Source organism: Eremomyces bilateralis, assembly GCF_010015585.1.
Source record: "Eremomyces bilateralis CBS 781.70 unplaced genomic scaffold P152scaffold_8, whole genome shotgun sequence".
NCBI classification, from domain to species: domain Eukaryota; kingdom Fungi; phylum Ascomycota; class Dothideomycetes; order Eremomycetales; family Eremomycetaceae; genus Eremomyces; species Eremomyces bilateralis.
In genome coordinates, this window is record NW_022985074.1 from 980274 (window position 1) to 996758 (window position 16485).

At 49.8% G+C, this 16485-nt stretch overlaps 6 protein-coding genes across 6 annotated transcripts; 4 read left to right on the forward strand and 2 right to left on the reverse strand.

The window, feature by feature from the left end:
- Positions 1-247: 247 nt before the first annotated feature.
- Positions 248-421, reverse strand: P152DRAFT_396021 (uncharacterized protein; the record flags this gene model as incomplete). The annotated part of the gene is made up of 1 exon (XM_033676336.1): positions 248-421. A coding segment is annotated over one exon (174 nt), but the record flags the coding sequence as incomplete, so codon positions are not given.
- A 2857-nt stretch (positions 422-3278) lies between these two features.
- P152DRAFT_396505 (dynamin family protein) lies at positions 3279-5557 on the forward strand (the record flags this gene model as incomplete). Its single annotated transcript, XM_033676361.1, has 4 exons — positions 3279-3647; positions 3692-4276; positions 4324-5120; positions 5170-5557. The coding sequence occupies 4 exons, from the start codon at positions 3279-3281 to the stop codon at positions 5555-5557; spliced, it is 2139 nt and encodes a 712-aa protein (XP_033534729.1).
- A 223-nt stretch (positions 5558-5780) lies between these two features.
- Positions 5781-6568, forward strand: P152DRAFT_338349 (uncharacterized protein). Its single transcript, XM_033675313.1, has one exon. It carries the CDS (start codon positions 5978-5980, stop codon positions 6503-6505), a length of 528 nt encoding a protein of 175 aa, XP_033534730.1. The 5' UTR covers positions 5781-5977; the 3' UTR covers positions 6506-6568.
- A 2118-nt stretch (positions 6569-8686) lies between these two features.
- Positions 8687-11222, forward strand: P152DRAFT_458269 (HET-domain-containing protein). The gene is made up of 3 exons (XM_033679418.1): positions 8687-9291; positions 9358-9552; positions 9599-11222. The coding sequence occupies exons 1-3, from the start codon at positions 8811-8813 to the stop codon at positions 10903-10905; spliced, it is 1983 nt and encodes a 660-aa protein (XP_033534731.1). The 5' UTR covers positions 8687-8810; the 3' UTR covers positions 10906-11222.
- Positions 11223-11337: 115 nt separating this feature from the next.
- On the forward strand, positions 11338-12823 carry P152DRAFT_416500 (ankyrin repeat protein). Its single transcript, XM_033677065.1, has 2 exons — positions 11338-12588; positions 12683-12823. The coding sequence occupies exons 1-2, from the start codon at positions 11565-11567 to the stop codon at positions 12688-12690; spliced, it is 1032 nt and encodes a 343-aa protein (XP_033534732.1). The 5' UTR covers positions 11338-11564; the 3' UTR covers positions 12691-12823.
- Positions 12824-15122: 2299 nt separating this feature from the next.
- P152DRAFT_416503 (PRTase-like protein) lies at positions 15123-16082 on the reverse strand. The gene has a single exon (XM_033677066.1). The coding sequence runs from the start codon at positions 15825-15827 to the stop codon at positions 15243-15245; it is 585 nt and encodes a 194-aa protein (XP_033534733.1). The 5' UTR covers positions 15828-16082; the 3' UTR covers positions 15123-15242.
- Between the last annotated feature and the right edge of the window lie 403 nt (positions 16083-16485).

Sequence of the window (16485 nt, forward strand, 5' to 3'; positions counted from 1 at the left end):
GTAAGAACTTTTTCTCGAGCCATTATAAGCCAATTTCGTTGGATGTCTAGGCAATTTCTGAGGACGTATAATGCCAGTTCGGGATATCGCGAGAAGGGAACTACGTCGACTGCAGAGATTTGCCTTTAAGGATAATCAGGGGCGTAATTGATCGGCCATCTGCATATATGTATTCTAGGATAGAGACCCATTCTCTATCTTTAGGAATCTTCACGTATATCGTGTTCTTCTTCCTCTTTTGCTTCTCCTAGACTGGTGTAATTACGCGGCCATTAATTCCGCACCCTAGGGCGATGCTATGCTCATTAAAATTCCACTGGTTATTGGTTTTAATGTTATACCTTTCGATAATGCGTGTATAAGCCGAAAAGAACTCCGAAATAACATCTTTTGTGGCAGAATTTATTCTAGAAGCCTCGATCGTCCGTCCGATAATCGTTTCTTACCTCAGGATTCCGGAGTAGAAACCCGTCGGTCTAATTTGTGCCGCAGGGAGTGTTATCTCTATTTTCTTTCGCAATCAGTTCTGCCATTTAGCGAACCTGGGCATGCGAAGGGGCCCTCCCGCAAAGGTCTTCTTCCGTAATCCACTAGACCAGCCATTTTTCTTGATCTTTTGACAACTTTTGCAACTTCTCGGCCCCTTTTTGATAGGATTCGGTGCCCTTTTAGATATGTTCTTAGAGAGTAGAGTACTTAACGCCATAAGCCTCCGCAAATTTGTGAATCGATGGGAATTCTCGATCTCAAAAAGCTTATATAGCTTCAGCAATTGCACTTTCATTTATAGGAGGCATATTGAAAAAGAATCCATCGTTGTTGGATTTATTTGCGTTATCAAATTAGTCAGTCTCGATAATCAGAGGGAAGTCTCGACCATTAGAGTCCGTCTTAACCATCCGAGCCAGACTCAACGATCGGACTCAGTCAGGCGCAAGGTCAGAATCCGGCAGTGTCTGCGGACGCGAAGTGGACGCCGCGGAGCGTGTAGTTTTATAGTTCGTTCCAATCATATCACAGGGGCTAAAGCGGGGGGGCCGATCGCGATGTCGACGAAGGCGTGTCAACGACGGCTGTGGTTGAGGGGGACAAATCACGTGAAACTCACGTGAAAATCATGTGATTTAAGGTTGGGTTGTGATTTTGTGTCTGTCCCTCGTGCGTCCACAAGGACCTTACGGAACTACGTTCCTCCAGGCATACATCCAATACATCGCTCTTCTCTCTTATACGTGATCTTTGCTCGATTGGAGTATTCTCCACAGATAAGGTTTGGGGGAAATCTACTTTAAAGTGACCCGTTAAGGATGTCTACGAAGTCATATAACTTGATGAAGCCGGTAGCTCCATTAGAAATAATTCGAAGATGATTCCCAGCTAATCAGAGATAGCTCGCCATAATTCACAAAATAATGTTGTACTGCTGCGCTATTGTGCTAAGTTACTGTAAGGAAATCGTGGCGTGGATGAGAGGGTGGTGACGTTATCCCCGTTCGTGCTGTTGATGGAAACTGTTCCAGACATCACAGTCACCCTATCCTGTAATCACGGCTCCTGTAGTGCTTCTCCTATGAGGATGTTTTTGACACGAACTAAACATAATGGAACCGCATTCGCACTAAACACATTAAGATGTCTTTATCAACCACCACGCCCATCACAAGTATGTCCTAACCGAAAATAGATGCGCTGATATCGGGTGAGACCAGAAATGGATTCGGGCGGCAGTTCGCCGGGACTCTGAGGTGTCCGGAAACGGATACGCTGATATCGGGTGGGCCTAGAAATGGACTACTCGAGGGAATTGCAAGGGCCTATTGCTGGAACTTTTTAGATCCACTTCTGGCTCCCAAAAATGGGGAAGCTTGTTGGACGATGTTTTGGGACAAAATCTGTACCCGACAGCAAGCAAGGAAACACAGTCTTGTTACATGACTGATATTGGCCTGATCCGTGTTATTATGCGCCGCCTCTCTAAAGGTTACCACTTGCGCTTCGTCTTGGTCTCGTTGCCGCAGTCCTCCTCATTACCGTATAGCTATTGTCGCCGGTGCCATTACCATCAGAGGCGTCCGAACTCTCGCCTCTCTCTGAATCGAAGGGTTGCTGATGAAACCGTCGGCACAAGCGATTGCGCAGTACTGTTGCAACTCCAAGCAGGGCCAAGGTAATATCCTTTGCTGCTCCCCGGCAACGCAAGAAATTCGCCAACCAGACTCCCGCAAATACAGCTTCAACCTCGTCTGCTTCGAGCGGAACGAGAAGCTCTGTGTTCTTTCCAGTTTTAGCACCCGAATTTGGCAGGCAGCTCATTCACCATCGCCGCGTTTGCGAGCGATTTGAAAGAGACGGACACTTGCTGCGTCATGCGCCATGATGGTGCCTACTACCGCTGTCAGCTCTACTATGAAGCAAGAAAATAAGATATGGCCATAGAGTGCCCCTAGCGGAGCCCTCGAAGTTGAAACCCCCGACAACCTCAATGATCACTCCAGTGCAGTGGACGGGATTCAGTCTGTTAGCTTGTCGTCCTCTGATCTAAAAGAGAAGAGCCGGGACGCTTTCATACCAAATCCATCAATCTCCAAACCCCGGCTGTTGCTCCGTTTGATTGCGTTGGTTGACAGCTCTGCTCGGCCAGCCTCTGGCCGTTGGTCCTCTACAACACGGTTCGTCGCTTCAAACGTATTTACCTAATTACAAGCCTGACTGATCGGCATTTCTATCTAGAAAGAGCCTAGTACCGGTCATGCTTCTATAGAATGCTTATCAAATCTCTAAACTCCGACAATTTCAGCGGTAAGTTGCCGGCTTCGTTTCAATGCCTCAGCGATGACGGGTACGGTCTCGGAAGTGACCATAGAAAAGGGCAGCAAGATGGTTTTCTAATAAATCTATGCCAGTTCCCGCCGCTCGCCGAAAGTGCATTTCCTATTTCGGAGTTACCAGCCTCTGTGTGTAAACGGATCACCTCACCGCTACTGCGCTCTCCCTTTCGCTAGGCGACGGAATTAGTTATTCCAGAGATTTGGGCCGATAATTCAAATCAATAGAACAAACGGAGCAACGTGCAATCCCGTTTTTCACTCTGCTTCCGTTCAACACTTTGGGAGGCTAATCATGAATCTAGCTTGTAACCCTATGATATAAAGGTCACCTGCTGGAAGGAAGACCAATTCTCATGGCGTAAATGGGAGCTTTCATGATTCTTAGCCGTTGACCTAATCGGCCTCGTTTTCCCTGATCAGTTTCCACATTTGGTTTTCAATCACCCCAACATGACGGGCCCAGGGTCAAAAATCAGCGGTATAGCCGATCCGGCGCTCCTGAACAAAGTTGACAAACTGTTTGCGAGCGGAGTTGGAGAATACGTATCTCTTCCGCAGATTGTAGCCGTCGGAGACCAGTCCAGCGGTAAAAGTTCTGTTCTTGAAGCATTAACCGGCCTGCCTTTCCCAAGGGACAGTGATCTCTGCACCCGGTTCGCGACGCAGATCAGGTTCTGCCGGGCACCAAAACCGGAGATTTCGATCTCCATCATTCCGGCCAGTGGTAGTAGCGGGGAGCACGTCGAAGCATGCACCGCCTGGTCAAAGTCCGGCCTCGAGGACCTGGACCCAGAAACATTCTCTAGCATCATGAGAGAGGTTCGCATATCCATCTGGGTTCTATCCACGGCTAACGTCTTTAGGCACATACAATTATGGGAATCGATGGCGGAATCACCTTCTCCGACGACGTGCTCCGCATTGAAATATACGGGCCGGATCAAGAGCACTTTTCGGTTGTTGATGTCCCCGGAATCTTCAGAAAGACCACCGAAGGGGTCACGACCAAAGCGGACAAGAAAAAGGTCGAAGCGATGGTCCGGCGATATATGGAGAATCCCCGGTCTATCATTCTGGCGGTCGTTCCTGCCAATGTGGACATTGCAACACAAGAGATCCTGACAATGGCCGAGGAGGTGGATCCAGATGGACACAGGACACTTGGGGTCCTGACCAAGCCAGACTTGGTCGACAGAGGGGCTGAATCGGCGTTGATTTCCCTTGTTGAGGGCAAAAGGCACAAACTGACCTTAGGATGGTGCATTGTTCGCAATCCTGGACAAAGTCAGCTCGAGAATTCATCTGTCAACCGAGAAGCAATTGAGACGGCCTTCTTCCAGGACAACCTTCCTTGGAACACTCTTGAGAAGGACAGAGTTGGCATCAGTTCTTTGCGGCTTCGACTGCAGGAGATCCTCGCCAGTAACATCCGTCGCGAGTTTCCAAAGGTGCGTCGAGCCCCCGGCGTTCTGAAGCGATGCTAATCCTGCCGCAGGTCAAATATGAGATCCATAAGAAGCTCAATGCCCGCAGAAAGCTTCTCGACAACCTGGGCGCAAAAAGAGAAACGGCGGACGAACAGCGTCAATACCTTTTGGGTATAAGTGAACGGTTCCAAAAATTCGTGATGTCCGCACTCTCCGCAGATTACGTGGGCGATGATTGGTTTGATAAGTTCCCAAACCTTCGTTTCGCTACTGCGGTTGTGAACCGCAATGAGGCTCTCGCGAAAATGCTGGCACAATACGGTCACTCGTATATTTTCGACAGAGAACGACGCGTCAGCGCAGAGGACGGAGATCAATGCGACAGCTCAGAGGACGGAGATGAAAATGACGAAGAAATCGAACGGCAAATTTCAGTCCGAGCCCAGGAGGACCCCGAGGGCTTGGACGAGCTGCCGCCCGGAGAGAACACGATAGTCAGCCAAACTCCTCGGGGTATTTTTAAGTGGCTATCAAGAGTCTACGAGACGTCGCGTGGTTTTGAGCTCGGTACCTTTGATGGTTCACTTCTTGCTATGACGATGAAGACTCAGTCGTCTAAATGGGAGCCAATCGCCGTCGGTTACATCAATGATATCATCAGTATGGCGCATACGTTCGTCCGAGACTTATTGCATCTGGTCTGCCCGAATCTCCGCGTGTGGGAAGGTCTCATGTCGGTCCTCATGGATGAGCTCTTGGCGAAGTATAAAGCTGCGCTCGGCTATGTCCGTTTCCTCCTCCATGTCGAGAGGACCGGAACGCCAGCGACTCTGAATCACTACTTCGCCGATAACCTGGAAAAGTGGTAAGTCTATACATCCCGTTTTTGCATCAGCCGCTTATGATTTTACCAGCCGCCAAAAGCGCATTCGCGCCGATCTGCAAGAGAAAACCTTCGCCGATTGCAGCCACGGCGAAGTTGTCCGCCTCGAAGACATTGTGCAGAACCATCACACGTCTAATGTCGAGCATGTCGTCCAAGAGATCCATGACATCCTCGAATCCTACTATAAAGTCGCTCGTAAGCGCTTCGCGGATAATCTGTGCATGCAAGCAGCGGACTACCACCTCGTGACAGGGCCTTGCTCCCCGCTGAGATTCTTTGGCACGGCTTTCGTGAGCAACCTGTCCGAAGAACAATTGATGGATATCGCCGGGGAAGATGCCGCCTCACGAACGAAGCGTGCTGCTCTGACCAAGGAGATTGCAGATCTTGAAGCCGGAAAGAAAATCGTATCCTAATTTTGGACTGCATGTACTGTAGCAAGGCAGTTCGGTGTTTGAGTACTCCGTAAGTTAGCATTAGTTATCCCTTCTTTTGGTAGTTTTTGCTTGGATGGACCGCCTGTTGTGAATGGCGCATATTTAGCCAATCATTTGTAGCAGACTATCTTCCCCGCTCTCCGCCAACCGGTCACGACTTCCTTGCTCCTGCACAGTTTGTATTGACATGTTCCGGTGCAATGTCAGTTCTAGTTGAACCAAACCTACCACGCTCTGGTTTAGTACACCATAACGGGCGCCTTGCAGATTAAAGATAAAGGAGTGGCATCCAATGGCAGCTATCCACGTTACTCATTACCCTTATATTTCCAATTTATACAAGACATTTAGCTGGCAATCCTTTCGCAGTGCTTCTCACGACCATTTCCTTCATTTGCCATGTCTAGTCAACCCGCAATATCACCAAAGTTTCTAGAACGCTGGAAAGATGTTCATAATGCTGTCACCACATTCTCCCAAGTTGCAAAGTCGTTAAATGAGGTCGAAGAGGTTATGATCGAGAGGAGAACACTGGGTGATCAAGTAAAGCGGCTGGAGACGGAAAGGTCCGAGAGTGCTGGGGAGGTCGCCTCTCTTAAAACAACACATACCGTCCTGATCCAGCAATTTGAGTTAAGGTACAATAGCTGGGAGCTTGAACGCAAGGAATTACGAGAGCAATACGAAGACGGGAAGCGAAAAGGCCAGCAAGAGCTTGATGATATTAAAAGAGAATTAGCTGCAAGGGAAGGCCAGCTTCGAACCGCGCAGTCTAGTATAGTAGAGAAGGATGTAAAAATTCTAGGTTTGGAGAGGAGCCTACATGAGGCACTGAACGAACTACGAGATATTAGAGGCGCTATCGGGTTAATAGATCTGGACGAGAGTTTGTCAGTATCGGACTCCCACGATATGCGCATTTACTAACGTTAGGGGTTGGCAGTTCCGGCCAACTTTCGGAGATATCGAGCACGCTGCGGGCGATAGCGCAAGATTTTTTCTTTACAACCCTTCCAGAGAAAAATATGGTACGCGAACCCTTTATGTGATATCTTTAACTAACCTCGTCAAGGATACACTGTATCGCCAGCTTCGACAATCTCGTTTCATTGCTCGTCCATTCGTGATACCAATATCTAACAGCATTCCTTCTCAGCACCTCAGGATGGTCGCCGCACAAGCTCTTATTGCCCGGCAACTTTCAAACAAGATCTTTCGCACTATCCACGTTTCAGAGTCTCCCACACCCCGAGACTTGGACAAGATGTCGACCGAGTACCCCCTACGTGGCACGGTGTTTCGTGCTATGCACGCGACTGCATTTAATGAACAAGAGAAAGAGCTGATAGACAACGATATTGAAGAAATCACAGACAATCTCATTAGAAGTACTCAACCTCTTGTTTCTGACAGCGAAAACCTTAAAATGAGGCTTCGAAAGCTTTTCAAGGATGCGTTATGGCTTTGGCAATACGCGAGAAGAAACATAGAGAGAGTCTATTGCTCTATAGACAGTGTAAACTGGAACCATTGCGAAGAGTATCAGAGTCCCACCATTACCAAAGAACGCGACTTACCAAAGGTGCGGACTTCTGATATAGTTTTGTTCCCTTGCATACATTTGCGGTCAGGTCGCAAGCCTTTCCATCCTGGCTATGTTCTTCGGTCTGACAATCCTCTTCTGATGCTAGGTGCGATAGAGGCTACGGAGCAGGATTCTCATGTATCGTGATCTCCTTTGGGCACACAGGGTAAGGGAAAGTTAAGACTAGCTTCGAGGGCATATTCAAGGGACAATGCAGCTTTGGCCAGACATCTATTATGTATTTATCTACTATTCTAGGCTCTCCGTTTCAGGGTAACAGTATGTAAACGTCGGCTCCGAGATACACTTTAAGAGCCATGCAGCGCAGGTTCACAATATATCCTTCTGGATATCACTGTCTCATGTCATGGGCCCAAACCACGAAGGATTTGGTAAGCTGGTAACGCTGTTGAATTGCTAAAGAGAGAAGGAGAAGATCTCTCTTACTGCGATCTGCTATTTACATCTGTGGGCAAACGGTCTACCCATCCCTTCTGCCTTAGGCTGCAAGGCCACAACACACAGACTGGGCGAAGCCCAAGACTGTCACATCTCATCCACATATGTCAAAGAAAATGAGACTTGCACGTCCGCGTTTAGGTCGCACGACAATCAAGTCTTGCCGCTTCTAGATGATTTATAACTGTTGCATCAACTACTCCAGATCTTAACTTGAAGGGCAGTTGACGAGGATAAGAATCGGATAATTAAACCTTGGGGGACTGGCCGTCCAGGGGCAGCGGGGTAAAGGATGTGTTCCGAAATCCATTAACCTAACAACCAGTTTCCTGGATTCTGAAAATGGTAATTTACAGACTCCTATTTATTTCATTTATTTCTTACATCCACCCTAGCCATGCGGTCGCGTCCTACAGTGACGAGCAGAGTCGGTTTCCAGTTTTACGCTTCAATATGATCTCGACGTACTGTCGCATTACGCGGGGGTGATGATTAAGCAAGTTCGCTGCTTAAGCTCAGTTACCGTACTGTATAGACACAACGCATGTTGATATTGACGATTCCCATTGTATCCCCGAGTGTGTTTTCGCTAGCTAAACCGTTGAAAATAGGTGTGATGGATCAGAGGTCCGCAGACCTGGATGCCTTGTGGCCTTGTGGCCCGTTTGCTCTGTAAACACCAGAACAGATAAACGCCTCGCACACCTTAGATAGATTCCTCCTTCATAGCAACAATTCAATGTTTGCCTCACGATTGGAGATTCCCGACAGTGAGACTCTTACAATAGGCAAATACATAGGAGAAGAGTGAGCAGTCCTAAATAGGCTTAGCCTAGGGGTAATGGGCAGAGAAAGGAATATTGCGTGGTAGTAGAAACGAACAGGGACATCCTGCGACACATACAGTCCTCCTGGCAAGGGATACGCATCCTATTTCGTATTAGTGCATTGCAGGGTGAGACTGCGCCATCCGCTGCGCCATGAGCTCTTTTGCACCTTCACACCAGTCCTTGTGTGGACGATGCCAACAGGTAATAGAACCAATAATGTGGAAGCTGCGTTTTCCCTTTTTCATCACACTATCCCCCCACGTAGTACCAGTAATTATATCCTTTCGCTGAAGATATTCTTGAGAGAACTCAATCCCCCTAGCGACTTACGTTCGGTTCTTTAAAACCTACCCTCGCTATGCGGCAGCTTAGCAGTGGCCCCAGCGGCAGCTTCCGCCTGACCCACTTCCCCAGCGACAGTATTCCCAGCTATGCAATCCTTTCGCACACCTGGGACGCGGATGACCAGGAGGTTACATTCCAAGATATTACGAATACCGTGGGAACCAGCAAGACAGGCTATAGAAAGATCGAGTTTTGTAAGGAGCAAGCAAAGAAACATGGGCTTCAGTATTTCTGGGTGGACAGCTGCTGCATCGACAAGTCAAGTAGCGCCGAGCTCACAGAGGCTCTTAACTCGATGTTTCGCTGGTACGGGGATGCAGCAAAATGCTATGTGTATCTCTCAGACGTTTCAACAGGAAAGCACACCCGGTCTTCTGAGCTCCCATGGGAACCGGCGTTTAGGCGGAGTCGATGGTTCACCAGAGGCTGGACACTACAGGAGCTTCTTGCTCCGCGATCAGTCGAGTTTTTCTCCCGAGATGGCAAGCGACTTGGTAACAAAAAGTCGTTAGAACAGCAAATTCACGAGATTACTGGGATTGCAATTGGCGCACTTTAAGGACATCTGTCTCAATTCAGCAACGATGAGCGAATGTCATGGGCAAAAGAGCGAGAGACCAAGAGGGAAGAGGATCAAGCATATTGCCTCATGGGAATCTTTGGCGTCTACCTACCGGTCATCTATGGCGAGGGGAAAAGAAACGCACTCCAACGGCTTCGAAAAGAGATCGAAGAGGGTTCAGACGATACGCGAGGTAATTCAACCGCAAGTTTTTATGGTTAGCGGACTAATCTGCAAAGTGAAATGGAACGACAAGGAACTAAACTGTATGCAAGCCCTGCGTAATTCAGCTTCCGACTACGAGCAGTTCAAGGACCGGAACTCTAGCCGACTTAGAGATACCTGCCAGTGGGTTCTCCGTCATGACCATTTCCGAAACTGGAAAGACAGCAGCTCCTCAAGTCTTCTTTGGATATCTGCGGATCCTGGATGCGGAAAATCAGTTTTCTCTAAATCTCTTCTCGACGAAGATTTCAAAAACACGGACGCTGGCACAACTTGCTACTTCTTTTTCAAAGATGACAATGACGTACAGAAAAGTGCAGTTGCAGCGCTTGCGGCACTACTCCACCAGCTCTTTCGGCAGAAACCAACACTTATCAAACACGCTATGCCGGATTTCGCCGCTAATGGACATCAACTTTCTCAATCATTTCATATACTCTGGAGTATTCTAATAAAGACGGTGGCTGACCGGAATGCCGGGGAAGTCTTTTGCGTCTTGGATGCCCTCGACGAATGCGCAGAAGGAGGGCAGTATCAGATTATTAACGCTCTCAGTTCATTCTACCAGCAAGCAAGCTCCGGAAACAATGCATCTCGACTCAAAATATGTGTCACTAGTCGTCCTTACCCAGGCATTGAACGGCGCTTCACCGATCTTACTTCTAACTTTCCTACGATTCGGCTGCACGGCGAGCAAGAATCAGATATAATCAGTCATGAGATTGATCTAGTCATCAAATGGAGAGTATCTCAACTCGGATCTGAGCTCAAACTCAATAATTCAGAACAGTCAAATCTCGAAACAGAGCTGTTGAGCATGAGCCACCGAACATACCTCTGGTCAACACTCATTTTCGATATCATTCGCAAAATGATTCGACCGACAAGTCGGAAACTAAAGGCAGTTATTAGTGGCCTTCCGTCCACAGTTGATGAAGCATACGAAGCGATTCTTACAAAAATCGAGGAGGACGATCGACCACAAGCACGGAAATTGCTCTCTATCGTTGTTGGAGCAACCAGGCCTCTTACACTAACAGAAATGAACATCGCTCTAGCTATAGAAGACCGCCATCGCTCCTTCGACGACCTTGAACCTGACCTTGACGATGAAGCGAGGTTTGAAGCGTCGGTGAGACACCTCTGCGGGCTCTTTGTGACTGTAGTGGATCGAAAGGTCTATCTGATCCATCAAACTGCAAAAGAATTCCTTCTCGCGAAGAGTGAGGCCGCTGCTATTGGATATAAATATTCTCTTGTTCTTGTCAAGGGCCCAAACCACGAAGGATTTGGTAAGCTGGTAACGCTGTTGAATTGCTAAAGAGAGAAGGAGAAGGTCTCTCTCACTGCGATCTGCTATTTACATCTGTGGGCAAACGGTCTACCCATCCCTTCTGCCTTAGGCCGCAAGGCCACAACACACAGACTGGGCAAAGCCCAAGACTGTCACACAAAGTAGAGTTTGTAGAGGTTGACTTTGATGCGGATCGATTTGATACGGGAAATTCCAGCAGTCCTCGATATCCGTTACTGAATATATGATCGAGAGTTAGTTTCGTCCTGTGGTTCGGCGCCATATTAGAGGACTGCGTTAAAATGTGACTGCACGCGATCGTGAATGTCCCAGCGCCTCTGCGTGGATCACGAGACTTGATGAGATTAGTGAGATCAATCCCGACTAGAACGCCTCGTCACTTGTGATTCGACGCCATTAATCGGCAACAGCCGTAGTTCTGTCCAACCGACCAGCCAGACGCATGCATTAGCGCCTGGTCAGGTCGCAAAGCGCAAGGCTGAGGTCGCGGAGAACAAGCTGCGAAGTGACCGGAAAACGAACGCAGCCTTATAATGGCCTTTCTCTGCCGTTACGGTCGTCGTCCTTGTCCGACTCAACTCTAGCTTCTTCGTTGACCTAGGCGAACCGCACAACCTGTCATTCTACCCGCCCATCTGCTGGCCTAGCGCGCTTCCCTCCACACCATGGCATCCCGCAACTCTCTCGACAGCCCCGACTCCTATGCGGTCGCCTGGATCGCAGCTCTTCCCATCGAGCGGGCCGCTGCAGAAGCAATGTTTGACGAGGAACATGCTCCTCCAACTGGCTTCACTAGGCACCAAATCGACGCGAACCGTTATACATGGGGTCGTATGGGAGAGCACAACATCGTTATCGTCTCCCTTGCCGCCGGAGACTATGGAACCACCTCGGCTGCGTCCACGGCCTCGAGCCTGCTTGCCTCTCTGCCATCCATCCGTGTTGGTCTTCTGGTCGGCATAGGCGGTGGCATCGCACGACCGGACGATGACCGCGATATCCGGCTCGGCGACATTGTCGTGAGCCAGCCCGATGGGACTGCAGGCGGCGTCTGCCAGTACGACTTGATTAAGGCAAAGCCTGGTAACAGGCGTGAGCGCAAAGGCTTCCTCGGACGGCCTCCGACGGTTCTCCTCAACGCGCTTGCCAGCATCCAGGCCGATCACGAGCGGAAAGACTCCAAAGTTCCCTACTTCCTTCAACAGATGTTAGAGAAATACCCGAAGATGGGCAAGAGATCCAAGACAAGTCCTGGCTATACTCACCAGGGCTTCGACAAAGACCGCCTCTTCAAAGCTTCTAGTGGCCACGTCTCCGGGTCGGACTGTCGGGGCTGCGACGCGGCTGGCGACGTTCAACGCGATCCTCGAGACACCACCGACCCCGATATCCACTACGGGACTATCGTATCCGGCAACACGCTGGTCAAAGACGCCGCTGCGCGCGATCGGATTATTGCCGACGTCGGCGAGGATTGCATCTGCTTTGAGATGGAAGCAGCCGGCCTGATGAACCACTTTCCCTGTCTTGTGATCCGAGGGATCTGCGACTACGCCGATTCCCACAAGAACGATCGATGGCAACGTTACGCCTCGGCCACCGCCGCTGCGTATACTAAGGAGCTCCTGGCGTACGTGCCGGTCGCGGAGGTCCAGGAGACCAAGAAAGCGCTGGAAATGCTTCAATCAGGTTAGTAATCCATATCCTCCGACAGGGCCCTGGCCTGGCGAATAAATAAGGCGGAGTAATAATATCACGTCGAACATATTCTGACCTGCCTTAGTTGAATAAAAAATCGATAGTATGCAGTAGACCATAGGTGTAGCGAAAATAGCCACTGATTCTATCCAGGCCGACCTTCGTACCGAGAAGATCGAGCGCTGGCTTCGCCTGTTATGGTTCCAGGCCTGTGGCCTGTCTCCTGAATGATAGTCACGTGACTAAGTCAACTGTCGAAGTCTTGGACATTGCGCACGCGTCGTAGATAGCTCTTCTTCTTTAGCTTTGCAATAAATGAAAGTGGTTCTCGTAACTTCTGCGATCAAACCGTCTCATCTAGGTCCAAATATGCTATTGAGCCGCTAGGTTCGTCCTTAAGGGTTGCCCTTTATAAGGAAGACGAACTCTAGTTCCTTGCTGGCGCCAGCGTTCTATTTATAATTCGGCCAACAGGCTGTCACTTCGTTATTATTGGCGCGGCGCGTGTAGCATACTTCTGTTAACAAGATCTACTCGGCGCTGGGAGTCTTGGTTACATTAATCCTGGAGCCCAGGTTGTTAAGGCAATTGGGAACGGAGTTTTACGATGGACCGAGGTGTCTTTGATCTAGTTATAGAAACTGGAGAGCTATAAGTCAATAAGCGGAGCATGTTTGATATTGAAGCTTGGAAGTTCAGAATCTTGAAGTAATGGCTAGTTCCTGTCGTGGGCCCAAACCACGAAGGATTTGGTCAGCTGGTAACGCTGTTGAATTGCTAAAGAGAGAAGGAGAAGGTCTCTCTCACTGCGATCTGCTATTTACATCTGTGGGCAAACGGTCTACCCATCCCTTCTGCCTTAGGCCGCAAGGCCACAACACACAGACTGGGCGAAGCCCAAGACTGTCACACAGGCAGATATTTACAGCGACGGTCGCGCCAACCACCGACTATGGTGCTCCGATCTGGTTCCCAGGCTCCGCAGGGACAGTAGCCCGTCATATCGAGAGGGCCACCAAACTGGGGGCGAGCGCAATCACGGCCATCTTCAGGTCCGCGGCGTACGACGTGGTAACTGGCGAGGCCGGGATCGAATCAGTCCAGGATAGGCTCTACGAACTAACGAGGAAACACTGGATTAAGATGCATACGAAACCACCGAACCACTATAGCTGGCGACTTATCCGACGCCTACACAAAACTGAAAGGCATAGGTCACCTCTAGAAGCTACAGCGGAGATCTTCCAACACGTCAAGCTAGATACGCTCGAGAAGGTAGAGGCGTTTGTTAAGCCGCCATGGCAAGATCCACCTTGCGTTGTAATCAACGAGGAGACGATTGCAATCGGGAAGGTCACCCAGCTCGGCCTTAGAACCATTTTCACCGATGGATCATATCGGAACGGCCTGGCGGGTATCGGGATCTATGCCCCGAATATCCCACGTCTCCGTAAAGCTCGCACAATAGGACTAACACCAGGCGTCGATGCCCTTTATGCAGAACTGACCGCCATCTCGGAAGCCATCTCGGAAGCAGCCGTTAATATCCCCGCGCTAGGCCTCGGCCTCGACCACTGTTATATCTTATCGGACTGTAAAAGAGCCCTCGACACGATCAAGACGCCATAGTAGAAAAGGAGTAGAACCCTCCAAGAGATCTTCCGGAAACTTGCAGAGACAAAGGAAAAGGGATTCACGTTCACCTTCCATTGGGTGCCGGCACATAAGGGCGTCCCCGGCAATGAAGAGGCACACTCCCTTGCCCAATCCGCTACCTCTGCGGGATCGCAGCCGGAGGGGTACACTGAAGTACTTCGACACCTAATCCGGCAAGGGCGAAGACAGCAGGGAGCGAAACGCACGGCTTTCCTGGCCGGGAAGACAGGGCGCTTCGGAAAGACACTCGACAACGCACTCCCAGGCAGACATATAAGGAAACTTTACGATAACCTAACAAGAGTCCAAGCGGCGCTCCTCGTCCAAGTCCGATCAGGTTACAGCCGCCTTAACGGCTATCTCCACAGGATCACGATGGCCGAAAGCAGCGCCTGCGAGTGCGGAGTAACTGAGACCGTCCGTCACTTTATCCTTGAATGCCCGATATGGGAATCTCAGAGGCGGCAGATAAGGACAATAGCTGGACCCCGAGTAGGAGACTTGGCGTATCTCGTCGGCGCATACGAATCCGAGGCCAAAGACGGACCGATCAAGCGGTGGTCTCTAGACCTAAAAGCAGTGATGGCGATGATACAGTTTGTTAAAGATACAGGAAGACTAGACCCGGGGGCTTAGCTACCCCTTTCCTCTCTAACTAACTTTCTATTCTACTAACTACACGGTCTCCACCCTCTGACCCGACGCTGTGCCCGAGTAAGAGCAGCGTCACTCTAGAACACAACCTAGAAAGACAGAAACGTCCAGGAAATGGACCGTTTTCATACACTACCCTTGTAATACTCTCCTTTGTTTAACAGACGCGGAAAATGGAAAGCGGCAGGAAAGAAATATATTGACAAGGCCATAAGGACACAAGGCAACCATCATGTAATTAGTCATCCTAGCTAGTTCCCCACATGGGCCTCGCAGAGAGGCCTGGCGGGCGTATGAATCTCTCTCTCTCTCTCTAAGATCTTTTCCGTCCTTTGCTAAGCACCGCCAAAGACTAAAAGGCTTTGAATATTGATTCTGCCAAACCCACGCCGGCGCAATAGTTCCCGGCCACGGTGAACCGGAAACTCGGCCACGGTCATTATGCTGACATCATCGGAGCCGATTCCATCTTTATCCAGAAGCTGTAACACCGCACAGAGCGTCTTCCCGGTGGAGAGTACATCGTCCACCACTACCACGAAACCCCCCCTGGGTAGGACATCCCGTTCCATTTCGATCCGCTTCTCCGTCGAATCGTTGGATTCCAAAGAAGAGATATGCGATGAGAGCTTGATAACCGACACGGTGGGTGGAGGGAGCTTGCCAGCGTCCCGAGTCAGCACCAATGGCACATTGACCCACGAGGCCAACGCCGACGCATAGACAAACCCGCCGGCCTCGCAACACACCACCGCATCGACTTTGGCCCAGTCACCGGCGAAGTGGGTTTTCAGCAGCGACGTACACAGGGCCAGCCCACCGGGCTTCTGGGAGATGCCGAGCACGTGACAGAACTCGATGCCGAGCACGTGACAGAACTCGATGCCTTGGCGCGGGTAGTCGGGTATCTGGCGCACCATGTCGGCCAGTCGCTGCAGGTCCTCGTGGAGGAAGGGAAGCAGGTATCGTTCGGCAAACTGTGTTGCCGCCTTATTCCCGGTCGTGTCGTTGTCGATGGTGAAACTGTGACAGTAATCCCAAGCTGTTGAACTCGACTTGCGACTGTTGTTGTCCTTGTTGTCCAGGATGCAGCTCACCTGAGGTAGGGAAAACTTCGGATGAGTCGGGTAAACCTCGGCACACCCACAAATAGTTCCACCGACTTCAAATTTACTCTCCCCACCTTTTCACTAGATTGATCAACAACCATGGCATCGACATTGAAAAACAATGTGAGTATATCGTGTTTAAAACGTGTTTAAAACGTGTTTAGATTATGCTAATGTCATATTAGAAGCTATACCAGGAGTACCTGGAATTATGTGAGGCCCCTCTGGGTCTCACCGCATACGACGAGGTGGAAATTTTCCTCCTATTATGAACATGAGCGTAACCGGTTCTGAACGTGTTAGGATGACGACGTGGTGGTGGTGATGGGAGAAATTTTTTGCCGCGCAAACGACGGGGACGACGGAGTGTGTGGGGTAAGATATATTTAGTACTAGTTGGTATTGTGAAGGAACGAAGACTGAATTCAGTTTGATGCCTGGGGGTGTGGGTGCCTTGTGGCCTTACGAT

Excerpts from the sequence above, each read along its gene's own strand:
- P152DRAFT_338349 (XM_033675313.1), top strand. The coding sequence starts at position 5,978 with ATGTCTAGTCAACCCGCAATATCACCAAAGTTTCTAGAACGCTGGAAA.
- P152DRAFT_458269 (XM_033679418.1), top strand. The coding sequence starts at position 8,811 with ATGCGGCAGCTTAGCAGTGGCCCCAGCGGCAGCTTCCGCCTGACCCAC. Across the intron at positions 9,292-9,357 it reads CCGAGATGGCAAGCGACTTG|GACATCTGTCTCAATTCAGC; the intron begins GTAACAAAAAGT and ends GCGCACTTTAAG. Across the intron at positions 9,553-9,598 it reads GGGTTCAGACGATACGCGAG|TGAAATGGAACGACAAGGAA; the intron begins GTAATTCAACCG and ends TAATCTGCAAAG.
- P152DRAFT_416500 (XM_033677065.1), top strand. The coding sequence starts at position 11,565 with ATGGCATCCCGCAACTCTCTCGACAGCCCCGACTCCTATGCGGTCGCC.
- P152DRAFT_416503 (XM_033677066.1), bottom strand. The coding sequence starts at position 15,827 with ATGGTGCGCCAGATACCCGACTACCCGCGCCAAGGCATCGAGTTCTGT.